The following is a 23,030-nucleotide window of genomic DNA, read 5'->3' on the forward strand; positions in this document are numbered from 1 at the left end:
CCATTATAGCTCTCATTTTTTTTTTTCTTTAGCTTGAACACTCTGAGGTGGTTTGCCTTCTCAACACTCCAAAATTATGCTATATCATATTACAACTGCTATAATGCATGCATGATAAACAATTTTCTTAACAACTAAGTCATTTACTTTATTAAGAACCCTCACTGCATGAAAAAATTGTTTAACCACTTCACAAAGCAATCCATGTGATCTGTTCATGACACACTTTTGTTTATCCTAACACCATGAAATTTAACAGAGTCTGCAATGACCAGTTCTCTGCACCCATAATTTAACTGTGATATATAATCAGTATTTTGGTCCTTAAATGTACAATTTTTGTTTTTGTAGTCTGCAACATACCATGTAATCTTTACGGTAAGCAGCAAATCTATCTTTTCCTACATTGTTAACTTTGTATCTGACGATTTACTATGGCGTTCAGGAGATCTTATTTTAAAGTTATGGAAATTTGTGTTTTCGGTGGGTGGGAATATGTTAATCAAATCGTGGCCTACACTTCAAAAGGAGTGGGGAAAAGTCTGGGTAATAGGCACTTTGGTGGAGAAAATAAGAGGATGAACAGTCACACAGCATAGTTTATCCTTAGCAGTTCAAAAAATTGCAATAAAAAAAGAAAAACCTAGGTGTAAATTCATCATAAAACTTCAAAATATTGCAGACGTGACGAACACAGTGAGACACACTTGGGTAGCTCAGCTGGTAGAGCACTTGGTGGCTGCAAAATGCAACGGTCTCGCATTTGAGTCTCAGTCCGACACACAGTTTTAATCTGCCAGGAAGTTTTATATCAGTGCACACTCCACTGCAGAGGGAAAAATCACATTCTGGAAATATCATACAGGCTGTGGCTAAGCCATGTCTCCAAAATGTCCTGTCTTCCAGGAGCACATCTTGCAAGTTTCGCAGGAGAGCTTCTGTGGAGTTTGGAATGTAGGAAATGAGACAGTGGTAGAAGTAAAGCTGTGAGGATGGCTCGTGAGTCGTGCTTGGGTAGCTCAGTTGGTAGAGCACTTGCCCGTGAAAGGCAAAGGTCGTGAGTTCTAGACTCGGTCCGGCACACAGTTTTAATCTGACAGGAAGTTTCATATCAGTGCACACTTGACTTCAGAGCAAAAATTCTCATTCTGTAACCATCTTGCCTGCTTAAATAAATAAGGATTTAAGTGCCAGTCAAACACAGATATACAGTGATAACAATGTAGAGGTGGCTTATAAGTTAGCAGCACTTTAATGCGAAAGATATATGAAAAAAATGATGGTATGACACATGTATGTTAAAAACAGCCATAAAATTCAAAACTATAGACACATAATTTTTGCCTGCAAATATCGCATAAGAACAATTGTGTGGGGACTGGTATTTGGTAACAGCACAGTTCCAATAACAATACATTACAGATACTCACTGAAATATTTTTTGATGTTTGAATAAATACTTCAAATAGTACTGTTTACTATCACTCACGCAAGTGGAAGCATACAGTAATTTGGTGCAACTTCACTTTTAATATGTTGAAAGAGTTGAAACAAAGACATAACACAGAAATAGTATTTAGTTCTTATAATTTGGCATCACTTGTAAACTTTGTGTTCCTCTTCATCAGACCTTGACTAGTTTAACAAAGAAAATAAGAAGACAGTGTTGTTATAGGTTTAAGAGCTATGTACAGTTCTTATAGTTAACAGCATTTTTCTAATTTATAAAACTTGTCCTACTCGCAAATTGGAGAAAATAGTTTAATTTTTACCTACATGAGTGAAAAAGATGTGTAAAGTTCTCAAACTGTCAAGAAGAGAGGCATTAGCCACTGACTCCACTATAGGGGGAGTGTTGAAATGTTGTCCGTGCAAAGTTGTATATTAACAATGCCTGCCTCAAGTTGCGCAGGGGCAGGGTGGGGTGGGGGGATTGGCCTAAGCCATTGCTTCAAGATCAGTACACTACAGAATAATGAAACCATTCCCTCAATCATTTGTGGTGATTATTTGGCGTCAACAGCCTTAATAATTTCTGATTACTTTTTCTAAACCTTGCCTCCGCCCCCCCCCCCCCCCCCCAGGTGACTATCTTGCTTATGTAAGCAAATATTTGGTTTTATTTCTTACTAATGAAGATATCTTGTATGTATTTGATGATGAATGTATAATTCCCCTAGAAAAAATTTAGGTTTATGGACAGCTTCAAAGGATGAGACAGCAGATACGGGCCAAGACCCACTCTAAAACAGTGATATTCTAATACACTTGCAATCTTAATAATGTACTGGTCCATTATAACATAATTCCTTATGCCAGCCATGTGTTGCTGGTGATACCCTTACAAACAATCCAGTGTAAATCAGCTGAATGCACCCACTTACCACTTCTTTTCCTCCCTGTCCCATGATGGCATTTCTTAATCTATTAGGGTAGAGCAACTGCTGAATAGTGATTCCTTATGTTGGCCTCACTGCAACAACTCTGCAACATTCTATGTGGACATGCCAACTAATCAGAAGACTATGTGGGTGACTGTTGCCAATAATCTATTATCAATCATAAAGTAGTCATCCCAATTGCACATTTTGGCCATTACAACACAGTTAGTTTCAACAACTGGCAGCTGCTTGCAATTAATGTCATATGGGCCAAACCTCCTGCCCCATCCCCCCACCCCAATATTATCATCTTTGGGAATTTTCCTTCTCTCTTAATTCTTTCAGTTATTGGATTTGTTTTAGTTAGTGCTTTCTCTATTGAAACAATTCATGTGTAAAATGTAGGCCTCTACTACACTCACCTTCAAGAGCCACCCTTGCAGCTGTTCTCTCAGCAGTTATAGTGTACCATCAGATATCTCCTTCCCACCCATCACTCTTTGTGTGTGAATACGTGTGTGTGTGTGTGTGTGTGTGTGTGTGTGTGTGTGTTTTCCACAGAACCATGAAAATTATATAATCAAATTATTTAATGACTTGTTGAGAAATTCATGGTGATCATTGTACATACCAGTATTTTCCAGGGAATCTGGTAGTTGCTTCTCATGTAATCCAGAACTGATCATATGACCCATGTTACTTGAATTATTATTGTAGTTATAGTTGGTATTGGTGCTTCTGCTGCTGTTGTTATTGTTATTGGTAGTCCGAACTACACCAGGTAGCTGACTCAGCGTTGTAGATGTGAACGTGGGATTGACTGTAGGATTGACAGTAGGACTCATTCCTGATGCTGTTATAGCTGCTGAAATATAAAAACAATATTAATAGTATCATTCCTTTAATTAAAGAATTAAGTGATTTTCATAACAGTAGTTTCCTCAAGGAACACAGACTGAAATAATCTCATGTGACTTACTGAATTTTAGACACTGGCTCCCACTTTGGCTGCAAAGTGGAAGCCTAAACCTGACAGCCCAGGAATGCACCAAGCATACTGTACTAGTAAGTGGTGACTTTAACTTGCATGATACTGGCTGGAAACACTAAACATACATTATGGGTAGTAAGGACAACATTAATGCAAAGTAATTCAGCCACAAGTGAAAGAAATATTTTAGACCTCCTTGCTACAAACAAACAAAAAAAAAATTTTTTTTTAGAGTGCCATCAGTGAAAGGATATTACTGACATGCTGTTATTACTGGAACAATAAATAAAAATGCAAAAAGGTCATCAAGAAGGCTAAGAAAGTATTGGTGCTTGGTGAAACTGACAGACGGTCATTAAGAAAGTAGCAAAAATATTAACTGAGAACATTTAGGTAAAATCTGACATGCACACAATTGTGATTAAAGGCCAAAGACAGGAAAGAGCCACCATTTAGAGAATGTTGTGAAAGCAGACTACTACACTATCGCAACAAAAGAGACTGCTGGGATACTAATACGAAATTAACAGCAACTCATGGACCTGTGAGAGTTATATGTGAAGCCTGCAATAATTTCTAAAGTCTAATCTTGATGAAAGATCTACCAGAAAGTCCTAAGAAATTCTTTTCATTCATCTTGTGGATCAGTTGTGTGTTAAAAGTAAGGACAGTAAACAAAAAGCAGAATATTAAATTCCACATTTAAGATGTATTCACTGCCACAAAAATGATAGATATGACCACATGTGACACTGAAAAACAGTTAAGACTACTCATAGAAATCAAAGCACCATTCCCTGATAGAAATGTAATTACATTGTCCATGGAAAATTCTGTGGAATTTTGTCCTTCCATAGTTTTTATTTATGAATAAGCTCATACAGTTTGACATTCCTGGAGAAAAAGAAGCTTCTCTCATAAAGCCAGCACAGATTTGGGAAAAACCACTTGTGCTTTATGCATATATAACATGTTGCATGCATTAGATGCAACCGAACAGGTAGATTCCATCTTCCTATGTTTCTGAAAGGTGTTCAGCACTACCACATTGTCAACTAGTAACTGGTATACAATCATACAGAGTATCTTCCACGTATCCAAGTATCTGGATGAATATCTGATTAATAGTACATTGTTCTGGGCTGTGAATGTTTATAAGAAATTAAAATAATGTTTAATGTACTTCAATAAAGCCTAATATGACCTTCAGTGTTCTCCATACACAAAAATGACATTTCAGATAGAGTCAAGCAGCACTATCATATTGTTTACCAAGACTGCTGTTGTCTACAGGAAAATATTATCACTGGCAATTGCAATGAAACGCAGAAAGACTTTAAGAAAATTACCACTAGGTGTTATTACAGACTGCTCTGTTTAAATGTTGATAAATGCATGATAATGTCCATAAGAAGTACAAAGAATTCAGTTTTATCTGATTACAATATTACTGGTGAACATTTCAAACATGTCACATTGAGTAAGTATTTAGAGATAACACTAGGAAGTGATATGAAATGGGGCAATTGCGTAAAACCAGTATTATGGAAGGTCAATGGAAGTCTCAGATTTGCTGGAAGGATTCTGAAAAAATGCTATACATCTGTAAGGGAAACTGTATACCAAACTCTAATGTGGCCAAGTTCAGAGTACCACACCAGTGTCTGAAGACCTTATCACAAACGCAAGACAACAAACCTCAGAATAATTTACAGGAATCCTGCTGTTATCCTAATAGGTCAGTATGACCAATAAGAAAGTGTAACAGAGAAGCTCATGGAATTTAAATGGAAGTCTTTGGAAGGAAGATGGTAGTGCCCTCACGAAACCATGATGAATATATTTCAGAGTCCTAGTATATGAGCAAGATTACCACCTCAGATGTTGTTGTTATTATTATTATTTATTATTCACCTTAAATGATATTATCTAGGAAGCTAACATAGGCCATACAGTGACTTTATTCTGGCTTGTAATAAATGTATGTATTAGTTATTTAATCCTGGTACTTATAATTATTTAGAAAAAATGCCAATTCTTCAAAAATGATGACAGTACAACTATTTCCTACCATTACAAAGCTAAAATAAAAACCCCTTAAACAATTACCCAACTACTAACACTAAGCACTAAAAGTAAGCACTATAGAATCTGTTCTGTATGTATTCATTTATTAGGGCACAGCTAAACCGTTTGTTTCCACTGCTGGATCTGCCCTCATACTACCCCAGTCAACAGTCATTGCCTGCTGGATTAATTGCACTTTCACTTTACAAGTCATTGCACAATTCAGGAATTTCTTAGGCTCCACACTTCTCCCATGATCACTTGCATCAAAGCAACATAAATTATTGAAAGACCATTTCATTCAGTGGTTGTCAACCTCAGATGCCTTCTCTTCAACTGAAGAGTATCTTATCTAGCTGGGATGACTGCATGCTGCCATGTGGTTGAATGTTTCATGAAGTCTTCCTTGGCCTTCCTGGGTACTGCGGCTGCAGTATCGCCCAAGATGCACCAGATTGACCCATTCCTCAATGCTGCTTTGGCAGCCAGCATCCTTAATGCCTGACAACCATTATTGACTCCATCTTTGTAGAACGCACAATCCCACAATGTGTACTTTGGAGTGCCCACACTGCCACATGCGCAACTATCCTTAACCTGAATTTTAATTTTGTAAAGAGACATAGCATGTGGGCCATGATCAGTCAGGTAATGTATCAGTCCACTCAACAGTTGAAGAAATCTCATTTTTAGCATCTCCCTTATATTAGGGAGAAATTCATATGTTCTCCTGCGTCTGCCTGAAGAGTCCCATTCATTTTTCCGCAGTTGTAATATCCGATGTTGTAATAACTTTTTCATACTGAACTCAGTTCCAAGTATCCTTCATATTTTCATCTGATTGCCTTTCTTTATACAATATACTGCTCCCATTTTCCTGACTTCCACGTCCAATGGCAACATTCCTAGAATTACTAACATTGCATTGATTGGGATGCCCATTAATCTTAGTAGCACTCCTCATGGAACTCTTCAGACTTCACAAGCTGCAATGTATGAGCCTAAATGCTCACATCATGTCCTAAAACTGATACTAATATAGATTGGTGGTATGCTCAGATTATTTTCAAGTGACATCAAAATTCCCTATTTGTGACAGTTATCATTTTATGCACCACAATGGTACCATTTCTGCTTGCCTCCTTTATTGGATGTGCAAAATTATGACATTTGTCCAAGGATAATCCCAGATCTTGTAACTACACTTTTTCTATCTGTTATATTGTTTAATTTTATTTTAGGATTTCTTGCTATGTTGCCTTTCAGCATAAGGTACATAGTTTTGTGAGATGCTAGTGATAATTTGACACTTTGACACTATCTTTCAGGTTTCTGGAGCACTGCATTACAGTTGTCTTCTGCAATTCTTCTGGAACCATTGCTTATGATGAACAACACATCATCTGCAAATGCCACCAGTTCCCTTAAGTCACCACTGTCACGTAACTTCTGAACTATGGGCTCCAATGCTACATCCCAGGACTCCGGACCATACACTGATCCCTATGGACAGCCTTTTGTTAGGGTCTTCATTATTTCCTTCCCTGGGCATATTAAAGATGGATCTCTTCCACAGCAATCGTCTCTCAAGCAGCTGTAAAATGCCTCTGGGCACTCCAACTCCCTAAGACGAAAAAAGAAATACGGCAACCTCAGATTTTCAAAAGTGCCAGTAATATTTATCATCATCGTAAGTGTGTATGTAGAATAAATTCCGTGCTGGTGAGATTATCTTGTTAATTTTGTCTTCAGTTGCCTACCCTTCACTAATAATCACCACCTCAGGAAACTTCCACAGTGCAGGGGCCCTTCCTTGCAACAGACACTGCTCATACAGTTAATACAAGTAGATATCTATTTGGTCACATATAGGGCTTTTATGATTTTGGCAGGAGTCCCATCCAGTCCTGGAGGATTTTTTTTCTTTTTCAAGCTTACAATTATGTACCCAATTTCTTCATGTGCAAAGGATTACACAAGCTTATTGTTTCTATAGTCTTTACATAACATAGTTTATAATCTGTGCTGATCTTCTCTCTTGACTTCTACTTCATCATCATCATCTGGAAGCTGTGCTTCACCCAGCCAGATATCTGTGCACATTATCATGCTGATTCTGTTATTTGGAGAGGTGTGCTGGCCCAGACTGAATCTGTCCAGTGGATTATCGATGAGGACTGGTGTGCTGACAAGCCTTGATGTGACTTTTGTGCGGTTCCCCTTGTCCGACTAGGTGAGTACTGGGCTGGTAACCATGTCCCTCTTCACAATTTGATAAAATTTAGAAAACATCTCACACTTTTCAGATGATAACACTAGAGACGGACAGATGGTGTACTCAAGTTAACTCCCCGGGAGAAGGGGTGGTGACATAAAGGAGATCTGGCCACCTTTTACTACTAAGAGTATACAAGGAATACTGTGGGACAACTCTGCTGCAACTATCAGTCATCTCATGCAGGTATCATTGGATTAAGATGAGTGAGATTATGGCAAGCACAGAAGCATACAGACAGTCATTGTTCCCTTATTAAATCCCAAAAATGGATCAGGACAGACAATCCCTAATACAGAAATGAAGTATCCTCTGCCATATACCATACAGTAGCCTGTAGAGTATAAATGTAAAAATTTTACCAGCTTTTTTCTTGATTATTTTCAAATCTTATTTCCCCTATGTAGGGATTATTTCAGGTCCTATTTGCTTAAGTGTACGATTAATCACTACTTTATCATTCCCAAAATCTGTTATTTTATACAACAATGTAAAATAGTGATCTATTTCAACTAATACAATACTGCACTTACTATAATGAAAGAATAAACATGTCACTAGTCTCTCTCTCTCTCTCTCTCTCTCTCTCTCTCTCCCCCCCCCCCCTACCCCCCCCCCCCCCCAATGTGTGTGTGTTGCAACAGAAGTAACAACAGAGTCTGATAAACATATGATAAAACTGGCAGAATAATGATGAAAAAATCCTGGAGTATATAGGGTGTCCACAGCTAAAGTTCCAGTTTTAAAATGCTGTAGAAAGAGAATCACTGCTCAGAATGACATCAAATTAGATGCAGGGGGGTAACACCATGGAACAACAAAAATTTGATCAACAGATGGCACTGTAAGCACCAGAATATGCACATCAGACAAAAACGTGGCACATGGCTGTTCCTCAATTTGCATCCAAGACCTCAACATGAATGTCTCCATGAAGGATTGCATGCTACTGGTGAAGTTCTTTTACAAGAAAGGTGATCGTGTGCCAGTAGCCCTGAAAAAGTTCCAGACACTCAAGGGTATGAAAAAAAGACATTGGTCCGACATCTGCTTTTGGTCTCAAGAAAATGATTATGAAATTTAAAAAAAACACATTCTTTTGAACTGCAATGTGGCAGAGGGAGGAAAGCAGTTGATCCAGTGTCTGTCAAAGATGTGGCCACAGCATTGCAGGAGGAGTCGAGTGGTGGTGTGCAAACATGCAGCGAACAGGGAATTGCCTGAATGTTAGATATGCCTGCAAACATAGTGCTCAGAATCCTACAAAACATCCTGCATTCCTATCCATAAAAAAATCATCTATGTTCAGGAGTTCCTTCTAGCTGACTTGCCACCAAAACAAACATTTGCTCTGGAATTTCTTGCTCACATGGAAGTGGACAATGTATGGCCATTGAATATTTTTTGGACAGATGAAAGCCCATTTCCATCTCCAAGGGCATGTCAATACAAATAATTGTAGAATATGGGTAATGGGAAACCCTCACACACATCAACTGGTACCATTTCACTCTGCAAAGGTGACTGTGTGGTGCAGGCTGATGGCATCATTTATCATAGAGCCATATTTTTTGCAGAGGTCCTGTTACCTGTACTGTTACTGGTAAATGCTATGAGAGTCTTTGGTGCACCACTGTCATTTCAACTCCTCAACAGTGTGGATGTGCGGGTAGGAGCAAGATGGCACTCCTCTGCACTTAATGCAGACAGTGCAGTGTCTGCTGCAAAGGCATTTCAGAAACAGGACAATTGTTAGCTGTCATTTCTCTACAGCCATGCTCACCAGATCACCTGACCTTAATCCGTGTGACTACTGGTTGGTCAATTGGTTGGTTGATTGGTTGGGGGAGGGAACCGAACAGTGAGGTCATCGGTCCCATCGGCTTAGGGAAGGATGGGAAAGGAAGACAGCTGTGCTCTTTCAAAGGAATCATCCCAGCATTTGCCTGAAGCAATTTAGGGAAATCACAGAAAACCTAAATTAGGATGGCCAGACATGGGTTTGAACCATCGTCCTCCCAAATGCAAGTCCAATGTGCTAACCACTGTGCCACCTCACTTGGTTGTGACTTCTGGCTGTGGGAGTATCGGAAAACTAGCATGTTCAGTGCTTCAGTTATGAACATAGCTGAACTGAATGCATGCATTGCACAACAAATTCTAAACATGACTCCCAATGACCCTCCGATCTGTTGTGGAACATGCTGTTTCTCGATTTCAACTTGTGGTTGAAAATGGTGGACAGCATACTGCACATGTCTTGCACCCATCTCACAACAATTAGAAACCAATGTCATCTTCCTTTTTATGCAGTTTTTGGCCCCAGGACAGTTAAAAACTGATGTCATTTTGCTTTTTATGCAATTTTTTTCAGGACATTTAAAAATAGATTTTCTCCATCTGATGTGGTGGATGGGCTAACCTGACTAAAGGTGTCACAAATGTTGACTGCCAAACTTGTGCAGTAATGCATATTAAACAATATAAATGGTGTAATGTGCAACTCAAACAACAGCCATAGTATTGCCATTCGCCTGTCATTTGCAGCCGATCCCATTTATGTTAAGATGTTTATAGTGCCATCTATTGGTAAAATTTTCGTTAAATTTTATTTTTGGTCTACGACATCTCCCCTTGTGTCAATAATACAAAATGCTGGGTTCCGGTGTCCTGAAGAGTAAACACTTCAGGATGGTTGATATATACACTACTGGCCACGAAAATTTCCACACCAAGAAGAAATGCAGATGACACAGCGGTATTCATTGGACAAATATATTATACTAGAACTGACATGTGATTACATTTTCACGCAATTTGCGTGCATAGATACTGAGAAATCAGTACCCAGAACAACCACCTCTGGCCGTAATAACAGCCTTGATACACCTGAGCATTGAGTCAAACGAAGCTTGGATGGCGTGTACAGGTACAGCTGCCCATGCAGCTTCAACACAATATCATAGTTCATCAAGAGTAGCGACTGGCATATTGCAACGAGCCAGTTGCTCGGCCACCATTGACCAGACGTTTTAAATTGGTGAGAGATCTGGAGAATGTGCTGTCCAGGGCAGCAGTTGAACATTTTCTGTATCCAGAAAGGCCCGTACAGGACTGCAACATGCAGTCGTGCATTATCCTGTTAAAATGTAGGGTTTCGCAGGGATCGAATGAATGGTAGACCCACGGGTCGTAACACATCTGAAATGTAACGTCCACTGTTCAAAGTGCCATCAATGCAAACAACAGGTGACCGAGATGTGTAACCAATGGCACTCCATACCATCACGCCGGGTGATATGCCAGTATGGTGATGACGAATACACGCTTCCAATTTGGGTTCACCACGATGTCGCCAAACACAGATGTGACCATCATGATGCTGTAAACAGAACTTAGATTCATCGGAAAAAATGACATTTTGCCATTCGTGCACCCAGGTTCGTCGTTGAGTACACCATAGCAGGCGCTCCTGTCTGTGATGCAGCATCAAGGGTAACCGCAGCCACGGTCTCCGAGCTGATAGTACATGCTGCTGCAAATGTTGTCGAACTGTTCGTGTACATGGTTGTTGTGTTGCAAACGTCCCCATCTGTTGACTCAGGGATCAAGACGAGGCTGCATGATCCGTTACAGCCACGTGGATAAGATGCCTGTCATCTCGACTGCTAGTGATAAGAGGCTGTTGGGATCCACCACGGCGTTCCGTATTACCCTTCTGAACCCACCGATTCCATATTCTGCTAACAGTCATTGGATCTTGACCAACGCGAGCAGCAGTGTCGCGATATGATAAACCGCAATCACAATAGGCTACAATTCGACCTTTATCAAAGTCGGAAACGTGATGGTACGCATTTCTCCTCCTTACACGAGGCATCACAACAACGCTTCACCAGGCAACACCGGTCAACTGCTGTTTGTGTATGAGAAATCGGTTGGAAGCTTTCCTCATGTCAGCACGTTGTAGGTGTCGCCACCGGCGCCAAACTTGTGTGAATGCTCTGAAAAGCTAATCATTTGCATATCACAGCATCTTCTTCCTGTCGGTTAAATTTCGCATCTGTAGCACATCATCTTCATGGTGTAGCAATTTTAATGGCCAGTAGCGTATGCTGTTCAGATTTGACTTCATTCTTAGCACTGGTTCTCTTTCTACAGTGTTTCAAAAATGGAATTTTAATTATGGACACCCTGTAGTATATTTCATTCATAGAATATCCCCAGAATGGCCCAATAAGTACCATGATCTACAACAGTTGTTTTTGGGTGAAAAGCATCTTCTTAATACATGGCATAAAGTCCATCATAGACTTTTGCACACCCATAGCATTTTCAAACGTTTATAAATTAATTTTGGAGAAATAATATGGATAAGACAATGAACACCTAATTTTTGTAAACAGTTTCCACACAGCTACTGTGGTGTGAAACACATCATTTTCGTCAGACAAGGAGTTTCACACTATAATCACTGCAGACATTAGTGAAAGTGTACATTAGTTAGTGTTTTAAAGCTTGATTTTTAATGCAGCAAAAGACAATACTGTCACATGGAAATCATATGGGGTGCGGGAGGGATGCGAGGGCAGGGACAAATCATACAGTTCCTAATTTTTACCAGTTTACTATATGCCCTGATAAAAAAAATAAGTACCCTGACAACATTTCACCAATTACTTAAGTCATAAATCCCCCTATTTCCTATTATCATATCTCTTATACATGAACAAGTAATGTTTGTGGTCACTTCCATCTGTGTTCACAAAAGTGTTACCCTGCACTTTACAATGAAAAAGTTAAAAAAGTTTGTTTTTAATTTAATTTCATTGTGAAGAAAAAAGATAAGGCCACTTAATTCAAACTGATGTGAGGTACACAGAAACATGTAACAGAAAACAATACTCACACTAACTTTCGAGCTCTTGCTCTTTTTCTCATAAATGTACACATATTCACACACATAACCACACAGACACCCAAACACACACTCCTGTGGTCACAGCGAGACTGATTATTGACTACTGAGTATCGATTATTGACAGCTGTTGCCTTGGCACATGGAGGTAGGGAGGGAGTGGGGAAGAGAGTATGAGGCAAGGAGAGGGTAGCGAGACAGTGAGTGTGAGACAGGTCTTTTAACAGATGACAGAGTGGCTGCCCAACAATACGAAACGAGTCCAGAGGGTAGAGCAAGTAAGTGATAGAGAAAGGGAGAAGTGGCAAAAAGAGGGAAGGTGAAGAAGAGTAAGATGGAGAGAAAGTGAGAGACAAGGTGAGGGGAGAAAAAGGGAGAGGATAGCAAACGAAGGGAAGAGGGGTGATGGAGGGAGGAAGGTGGGATGAGAGAAAGGGGGGGGGGGGGGGGAGACACAGAGAGAGAATGCCTGTATTATTGGAGAAGGCAGTACATGATCTGGATGAAGGTGGAGTCCTGTGGACAAAAGAGAGAAGGTAAGGCGAGGCAGTGTGAAATAGGATAGCAGAGATTCAGGACAGGGGGACTGCAGGAGTACAGGGTATTCTGGAGAGACAATTCCCACCTTGTAGTTCATAGAAAATTGTGCTGGAAGGGAACATCCATAGGGTCCATGTAGTGAAACAACTGTTAAACTTGTTTGTGTTGTCGTGTACAATACGTTCAGCAATTGTATGTTCAAGTTTGCATGCTGCCACAGTTTGGCCATTCAGGCAGACAGCCAGTGAATTACTTGCCGTGCTCACATAGAATGCTGTATAGTAATTGCTGCACCCCTTATATATAACATGGCTGCTTTCACACGTGGCCCTGCCTTTCACTGGGTAGGAGATGCCTGAGACTGGACTGCGGTAGGAGGTGGTGGGAGGGTTTATGGGACAGATGTAACACCTGGGTTGACCACAAGAAGTGCAGGATTGGAGAAGGATTGGAGTAGGGATAGACAAGGATATTCTGTATGGTTGGCTGGGCAGTGGATCACTACTCTGTATGATGTGAGCAGGATTTCCAGTAGGATATCCCTCATCTCAGGGTATGGCAAAAGGTAGGCAACGCCCGATTGAATGGTGTGGTTGAGCTTTTCAAGGCTAGAGTGATACTAGGTGTTCAGAGGATTGCTGATTGGTGGGTGGTTAGCAAGTTTACTGGTGTCAGAGGAGGAGATAGCATGTGAGATCTGTTGATGGATGATCTGGATAGGATATTGCCCGCCAATGAAGCTTCTGGAAAGGTTATTGGTAAATTGTGACAATTCCTACTTTTTCACTGCAGATGCAGCATTCACAGGTAGTGAGGCTGTAAGGAAGAGACTTTTTCATATAGAATTGGTGACAGATGTTGAAGTGGATGTACTCTTGGTGGTTAGTGCACTTGATATGAACAGATGTATTTATGAAGCCATCTGAGAGGTGAAGAACAACATCTAGGAAGGTGGTTTGTCAAATTGAGGAGGACTAGGTTAAGTGGATTTCTGAGTAAGTGTAGAGATTATGGAGGAAATAACAGATTGTTCCTGTCATGGGTCCAGAACATTAAAATATCATCAATGAATCTGAACCAGACAAGGGGTTAGGTGTCGATGCGATAGGAAGGATTCCTCCAGAAGACCCATAAATAAGTCAGCATAGAATGGTGCTGTGTGAGTTCCCATGGCAGTACCACAGAGTTGTTTGTAGATTTGGCTTTTGAAAGTGAAATAATTGTGGGTCAGGACATGGCTGGCTGATTACTGAGTATCGATTATTGACAGCTGTTGCCTTGGCACATGGAGGTAGGGAGGGAGTGGGGAAGAAAGTATAAAGTGGTGGGCTCGGTATCAGGACGCTGTTGGGAAAGGCAATGATCCACGGCTGCAAGGCAATGGACATGGGGAATTATGGTGTGTAAGGAAGTAGGATCCATAGTGACCAAAATGGTGGTAATGGAACAGGTGGTAGAGGAGGTGAACAATGTAGGCTAGGAGGTTATGTGCAATATTCATGGAGGTGTTGGTCAACAAAGGCAGACGTTCATTCTGTGGGAACATTGTATCCTGCCACAATCGGACAACCACTAGGGAGAATGTGGGGTTGGGTTTCTGGAGCAGTTAATAGTTAGGAGTTGGGGAGGGGGATGGCTGTTGGTGTGAGGAGGGAGATGGATTCAGGTGTCAGGTCTTAGGATGGACCTAAGGCCTTGGATAGTTGCTGTTGGTTCTCTTGGACTTCCTGGATGGGATAATGGTCATAAGGTTTGTATGTAGAGGTATCAGAAAACTGGAAAATGCTCTCAACTACATAGTCATTACAAATAATGACCACTGTGGTGGAGCCTTTGTTTGTGGGAAGGATAACAAGGTCGCAATTGGTTTTCAGGTTACTGACAGCCTTGTGTTCCATAGGAGTGATGTCGAACTCACTGGGGAGAGATTTAGGAATGGAAAGTGAGGTCAAGTTAGAAGTGAGGAATTCCTGAAAGATAACCAGAGGATGATTGGGTGGAATTGGAGTGGGATCATGGTTGGAGGGAGATTGGAACCATTTTAAACAAGATTCAGTGTGAGGTTTTGGTTGATGTCAGTGGGGAGCATGGCAAAGAAATATTTCCACTGAGGAGAACAAGTGAAGAAAAGAATGTCCTTCGTAAGTCTAGTATGGTTGAACTTAGGTTTTGCACTAGAACTGAGGCCTTTAGACAATACTGAGACTTCTGCAGTGGTCAGAATTTTGGCAGAAAGGTTGAGAACAGTGTTACGGGATCAGTGTTCAAGAGCAGTGTTTTTCATGGTGGGTGGAGGAAGTGTTTGGAGACATTGAAGGCGGAGCAAGTCAGCAAGGCATGGTTGGGGAGCTATGAGGGGTTTATGGAAGGATTGTATCAAAGTTGTAGGTTATAGGTAACTCCAGGCATGCATAAGACAGGATAAGCTGAGGCAGCTTTCTCAGATGGTGCTGGGAATGCTGTTCCAACTCTTGAAGGGCAAGAGTTTCTAATGTAGTGATAGCATTAAGGAAGTTGTAGTTTGTGAGAAGCTAATACATTTATTATTTCATGCATTTGAAATAAATGTTTCGTGTTCTACCTCTCATGCGATCCCAAAGTGATGGCAGTTCTTGAATCCTCTCTTCAACACAGAGGGCAGTCAATCTTGCCTCTGCATCCTGGTCCCAGCAGTCTTCTATTGTTTCTCTCAACAGTCTCACAGCAGCCCAGTCACGCCACCCCTCCGGAAACAAAGGACGAGCTTTGTGTCGAGAGACAAGCACCTGCATCTGTTCAAATGTTGGATGGTGACCTAGAACATGGATTCGTCTAATGAATGTATTGTGAAACTATAGCATATTATAGTGTATGCACAACTTATACAAAAACTGTTAAGAGATTTTCCAGAAATATAAGAAATGTGTGCGTATCTAATTAAAACTTTCACATTGTCTAGAATGAGTACATGAGTGAAAAGATGCAATGCTGCATTATTCTATTTTCACAAAGTGGATGGCTGTCTGAATTTTCTTGTTTCATCACTGTCACATTATCAATATTGCAAATTATTTGTCATTTCAATCACTGAATTCTATTGTTAATATAATTCCAAGTTTGTCGCCAAAATACTTTTATAATTCTTTTTACTCCATTACTTTTAAAGTGATCTTGATTATTTTGTACATTTTCAAACTCTCTTCACAATTCCTCAATACATTTAAACTATTGCATTACGTGCATCATTTGTCTGGTACCAGGCTCTGTTGAAGCTGAATGCTGGCTGGAGGAAATGGCCCCAGTTGGTGGTTACAGTCCACCTTCAATCAGCTGTGGTTAGCTCGACTATTGCTAGCTATCGTGTCCTCTTTCACAGGTGGCCTTACCGCCTTGTAGCGTCACCCATTCCTCTTCTGCATTCTGACATGTGTGCTGTTATCTGGCTAGTCGTGAATACAGCATTGGCAATTGGTCTGCCTGCTGAAGCAACAGCAGCAGCTAATGCAACCATGACAGCTACAGATAGACTTGTTGCAAAAGTCACTTCAGCTTCTGGCAGACAAACACCCAGTGCATGAGTACAGTTTGCTCCAGGCCTCAACACCACACACACTCAATGTCTCCATACATCCTCTGTTATTTATATCTATCAGTGCTGCTACATTGGACTGGGACACACATTTGCATCAACTAAAGCAACATACCACAATTTTTTAAGTCACAGATGATTCATTGCAGTAATTATTATTTCTGTCATGTGTTTCACTGAACATGCTACTTCTGCTCTAAATATTAGCACCTCTGTCTGCCCTTGCTGTGATCTCCTTTCAGGAGGTACGTGTTCTGTTGGCAAATTATTATTCACAGAGATATCTTGTGGTTGCCTCCAGACTTGAGTTTCACGAATACCATTGACAGCCTGGATAACCATATAGCTCCTGGGTCACTGACTTACAAGGTCTCAGCACAAATGTGACTTCACTTGCGCCAATCAAGGCTCCTTATTTTTGACGTTATGGTTCAACTGGCACCTGATCCAGAGGTCCACACAGTGGCAATTAAACTGGATAACCTATAATTGGAGGACATCTTCCATATCGCACACTTGTTCAAATTTGGGCAGGCTGCTAATGAATGACTCAGTGTGAGGCCAGAAGTTGCAGTGGTTAATGCATCACCACGTACTCCACCCCACATCACAGGCATAGGACAACCCCCCAGGTTGCAGCAACATTGTGAGTCATCATCATCATTATCAGTCATCCAACATTCCTGTGGTGTCCAATGATCCAATCGCCCCTCAGCGGTAGTCACAGGGGCTGCTCCCTTCACGACTACAGTGTCGTTCTTCTCATTCCCGAGCAGACTATTCTGATCGCTGTGGGTCCTGCATGTGCTGCAAAGAGGTGCATCTCAATTCAGTGTGTCAAAGCCATGCAGCCTGCTCTGATCCCACCCCACGAGTGCACCAGGACACTATACATGTGCTGCACTCAGTGGTCCCTCTGGCAACCCTTCATGGAGAAATTGTTCCTCACACTTCACATTTCTCACTAGCATGTCTGTTTCCAGGTGGACACAAGGGCCACTGTTGCTTCAATAAATCAGGCAATATATGCACAACTGAGCTCACCCGAATTGTTCACACCATTTAAGTGTTTGGCGGCCTACAGCGATGGGCCTGGTCCTCTATGTGGGCAGTTCTTGACCATTGCAGTCTACAAATGCATTATGCGGCTCATTACGTTCTTTGTCATTGACCACCCATCTGTTACAAACATTTTTTACCTTTAAACTGTTTGGGTTTTCTATTTCTGATGAAGTTACAGTTTTATCAACTGCAGCCACTCTCCGGGAACTAGACAATCTCTACACTGTGTTTGCATCTTTATTTCAGTGTATTGGGGGTGTGCCTCAGATTTTCAAGCGAGCATCAGTCTCGGCCAGACACCACGCCTCGTTTTTAGCATGAAAGAGCAATTGTAGTTACCTTATGTGCTGCTGCAAAGCAGCAGCTAGACCATCTCCAGGCTGCGGCTGTTATCGAACTGGTGAAATCTAAAACGAACCACTCCACTAGTCATCAGAAAGCGCAATGGTTCTCTCCAAATGTGTGGAGATTTCAAGGCTACCATAAATGTCCAATTTCAAGTGAAATCATATCCCCTAGTAGCAAGGCCTCCTCACCAAACATGCAGCAGGGGAATACTGTGCCAAGATTGACCTTGCCAGTGCTTACCTCCAGCTATACCCTTAGATGAGGAATCCCAGAACACTGTTGTCATTAACATGTCTTTTGGATTATATAAGTACAAGTGACTCACATTTGGCATTCCCTTGGCCCCAGCAATTTTCCAAAGGTTTCTGGAACAGCAAGCCCAGCAAATTCTGACTTGAATTCTTAGCTGATTACTGTTATGGGACCCTCCCACCAGGAGCATTTGCAAACCCTTTTTACAACCCTACCGGACACAGATCTGCATTGTGGTTTGGAGAAGTGCATGTTTTTCAGTAATAAGTTGAGTCTTTGGGACATTGGCTGACCAAAGAGGAAATCAGCCCACTGACTGGAATGATGCCGCAGTAGATTCCTTACCCCAGCTGATGAAATTACCTGAATCACAGATGTTTTTGAGCATGATCAACTATTATTCCATGTTCTTACCTTACACAGTCCACATGGTGCAATCCCTCAATCAGTTGAGTAGAAAGTGTGTGCCTTATGACTGGACTCCTGACTGCAACCAGGCTTTTAACTAATTGAAAACCGTGCTGAAATCCACTCCTTGCCTCACACCATTCTCATCCAGTAACCCATGGTTGTGATGCCAAACTCATCTACGTACAGCATCAAGGTGGTCTTAGTGCACAGGACTGGGAATTACTCCGAGCAGCCTATAGCATACAGGGTGTTCAGAAACTCCTGTTACAAACTTCTAGGACTTGTAGAGGGGAGTGAGTACACAATATTTTGAATGGGAACCCATATCCAAAACATACCACTTCTGTTCTACAATGATTACAGTTCAGATGTTTAACTCATCCACTTCTGCTCGAGAAACTGAATTAGGCATGGCACAGTACAATTATCATGTAGCAATTTGAAAGGAAACATAATGAAACACTCATTAATCTCTTAAACTCATCTGATTGTATTAACACTTAAATATTACATGTTTAAATTATTCCAAAACAAAAAAGAACCCAGCATACTGTATACACAGAACAGTACTGATGCATTACAACAATGTTATTTCACATTCAGTGACCATACGACACAATACAAGTCATCCTGACTATCCTATTGCGTACCAGGATAAGCAACAGTGAGGCTTTTCCCCTCAGCAGACGTTAACACGTTACACATCTGAATTGAAATCTCATTTGTGGATATAGATCCCTATTCAATATGTTATGTACTTGCTCCCCTCTACAAGTCCTAGAAGTCTATAATGGAAATTTCCAAACATCCTGCAAGCATCCAAAACATTGACCCCTGCACACCAAAACTATTCACAGATCAAAAATGACACATGGGTGATAGTGTTTGCTGTTAAAAAATTCATGTCTACCTTTCTGAGATGAAGTTCACCCTACTTACAGATCACAAGCTATTCGTGGCATTATTCAGCCTATACCCCAGCCTTCTGGAGTGGACAGCCCAGTGCCTCCAATATTGGGCATTGTTCCTGAGTGCAAAAGATTACACCATCTGGCATAAGCTGACACATTGTTGCATCTACCCCCTGGCTTGGAGCCTGATTTTGACTAACACGAGTTCCTCTGCCTCCACATCAATTCCGAGCAGAAAAATAAATTTGACAGTTTCCCCATTATAGCTGCTTCGGTCACACCGCCAAATGCTGGGACCCCACGATGCGACAGGTCCTCAGCTATGTGACCTTTGGTTGGCCAACGTATCTCATCCACTGGCTGGTGACCGAGCTCAGCTCCTGGAAACATATTTCTCACAGGCTCTCAGTTGTTGTTGACATCATTCTCCTGTACACTGAGATGGATGTGAACCAAGTAGTCATGCCCCAGGTGTTGAGCTTTCTGCATCTAGGAGATTGGGGGATGTCCCGTGTGAAAGTGTTTGTTTGCCAACATGTGTACTGGCTGGGGATCAAAACTGACATAAAAAAATGGTTCATGGCTGCACAAGAACTCACTGATATAGCAATATGTTAAACTGACAGAGTGTTTATTCTGACAACTATTTGCTTGTGCTTCTTTGGAGATACTAATTTTCTTCTAGATTTGACACACTTTTAGTGTTTCACAAATCTTTAACATTAGAGTCAAGACCACCTTAGCAGTACTTTGTAACTACGACAGTACCTCTAGCTCTGAAATCTTTGGCCAAGCATTTCAAAGCTCTTGACAGATTATAACTGGATGCCTATTTATTTAGGCCACAATATTATTTATTTTCACAAAATTAAAAACAGGCAGAATGACACACCTGTTCATTCAAATAATGAATCTGTTGCACCTACAGAAGAAACTTCTACATATATCTCAAATACTGGAAGCTAAGTGAAGAGGTGTAAAATATAGTAAAGAGAAAAAGGAGTTTCTCAGTAATGAAAAAAAAGAGACAATTCCTTCTTGTAGGTGATACATTGCTCAGAAATGTGATAGTGCCAAATTCCACAATAGATGTTCTCTCAGGTATCAGGACTACCTTGTCACCAACCAGATTTCATGCCAAGGTTTCAGTCATTCCTATGGGTGTTTTGACTTGACTGTTGGTATCTTGAGACAAATTCTTGATCCTGTGTTTCAAGCCATCCTGTATTCCAGTTTTCTTTATTAGAATTTCCAACATCTTTTCCTTGCTCACAACATCAAACATTTTCTTTATATCAAGAAAGGCTAACCACACATCTCAGTTAAGTTTATGGTATTCTTCCATTAACTGTCAGAGAGTAAAAATTAAATCTGTTGTTGATCTCCCCTTCCTGAATGCACGCTGTTCTTCCAGGAGATTATGTGCCAGTAACCTCTACAAAACATATAGAACCATAATGACTGGTACTGTCTACAGCGAATCTGTCAGTGAGCAATATAGAGAGAGTATTAACTGCGATATAAACATAAACTGTAACACTGTTATGAGCTGTGTATACTAGTCTGAATAAGTTCATAAGCAGTAAATGCATGGGTAAAGACAGTCTAAGTAAAAATGTCCATTGACATACATAAAATCTTAATAATAAGGAAAATTTATAAAGAAGGCTGGGGATGATAAACAGTGTTTGGTAACAAAAATTGTAAGACCAGAACATTAGCTAGGAACAAGTAGATTTGAAATGATACATAAGAAAGGATGTCACTTTATTATGCACGGAAATACAAATGCTAAGGTGCTGAGTTTTCAAACAAAAGTCATAAAGATGGTGAGCCACAAATTATTATTTGTGAGTTTAAAATTATGAAAGTTATTTGATTCAATGAACATTAGATTACAGATTATAATATTAAAGTTCTTAACAAAATCAAAAATTTTGAAGTAGCCAACAGCTTTTGTAGATGGGAAAAACTGGGTGGAGACTCGGGCATACTTTGTTGCTCTGATATGAAATGAGAAATGATTTTAATTATTTGAAAGAAGGGTGTATATTTAAGAACAACTGTGTCAAGTTAAGGGATCTAAATGTCACAGTAGTCTCTATTTACAGAGTACCAGAGAAAGCAACAACTGAAGTTTTTCTGGCCAAAGTTCAGTGCCTGCTTAAAACTCTAAATAAAAACAAAATGAAAAAAGAGCGTAACAGCTGCTGACTTAAATATTAATATCATAGCTGAAGGAAATGATGCGTCCAAATTCGCGGACATAATAAAGAGCTTTGGCTTCAAAGTAAACTTAATGTGACCCACAAGGGAAAATTCATGGTCAGTGACCTGTACTGATAACATCTTAACAAATTTTTGTGTTTGAAGATGTTTATAAAGTTTTCTTAGATACAGGAATCTCTGCCCACTCTGTATTATTCACTGAACCATCAAAAATTAATAGAGAAATTACATGTAACAAAAGACATCTGAAAAAGGAACTTCAGTGAAAAAAATTAACTATATTTAAGAATAAGTTAAGACAGTTTCAATGGCCTTCTGACAACTATATTTCAAGTAGTACTAACTTTGACAAACTTTTATGTAGTTTTCTTCAAATGTTTAATGAAACCTTTACATTTAAAAGCAAATGTAACAAAATGAATATGAAACTTTAATGGACAACTGGAGGTATAAAAATTTCTGGTACCAGGAAGAAGCAACTCCACAATGAATTGAGGATATTTACTGGGTCTTGCGTTTATGCCTATTTTATCATCTACTGCCTTCATTACTTCATCTGACAAAGCTAGGCCACTCTTCTAATTTATTTTATAGCACCTGTACCAATCACTCACTGTAATTGGTCACAATTGTCAAGTAGCTAAGGGTGTTCATTCTGTGCAATTTAAGAATGACTATACAAAACTAGCTGTGGTGAAGGCAGATACTAGGCAGAGTCATTAGAAGAACTCTAAAAAATTAGAAGTCATCCATGTCATTTAAAAAAAAAATTGAAATTTGTGGTAAGGACTATGGGACCAAACTGCTGAGGTCATCAGTCCCTAGGCTTATGCACTACTTAATCTAACTTAAACTAACTTACGCTAAGGACCACACACACACCCATGCCCAAGGGAGGACTCGAACCTCCAATGGGGGGAGCCGCATGAACTGTGGAAAGACGCCTCAGACCGCACGGCTATCCTGTGTGGCTATCATTTAAAACACTCGGCCAATCGATTCTTGAATACATTTATCGGTCTGAAATTTTTCACTAAGCTGAATTTAAGGACAAGAGAAAGAATATCCAGAGAAGAA

General features: G+C 40.3%; 1 protein-coding gene across 4 annotated transcripts in view; it reads right to left on the reverse strand.

The window, feature by feature from the left end:
* The window catches only part of LOC126248132 (bone morphogenetic protein receptor type-2), a 382,553-nt gene that overhangs the window by 24,808 nt on the left and 334,715 nt on the right, over nt 1–23,030 (reverse strand). For 3 of the 4 annotated variants that reach the window (XM_049948824.1, XM_049948821.1, XM_049948822.1), the window contains 2 exons: nt 15,754–15,966; nt 3,013–3,246 (listed from right to left, as the gene is read on the reverse strand). In XM_049948824.1, the coding sequence (XP_049804781.1) occupies nt 3,013–3,246; nt 15,754–15,966 (447 nt within the window). The remainder of the gene's footprint in view (nt 1–3,012; nt 3,247–15,753; nt 15,967–23,030) is intronic. The other variant, XM_049948823.1, reaches the window with a different exon arrangement.

The sequence above is a fragment of the Schistocerca nitens genome, chromosome 3 (assembly GCF_023898315.1).
Source record: "Schistocerca nitens isolate TAMUIC-IGC-003100 chromosome 3, iqSchNite1.1, whole genome shotgun sequence".
Taxonomy (NCBI): Eukaryota; Metazoa; Arthropoda; class Insecta; order Orthoptera; family Acrididae; genus Schistocerca; species Schistocerca nitens.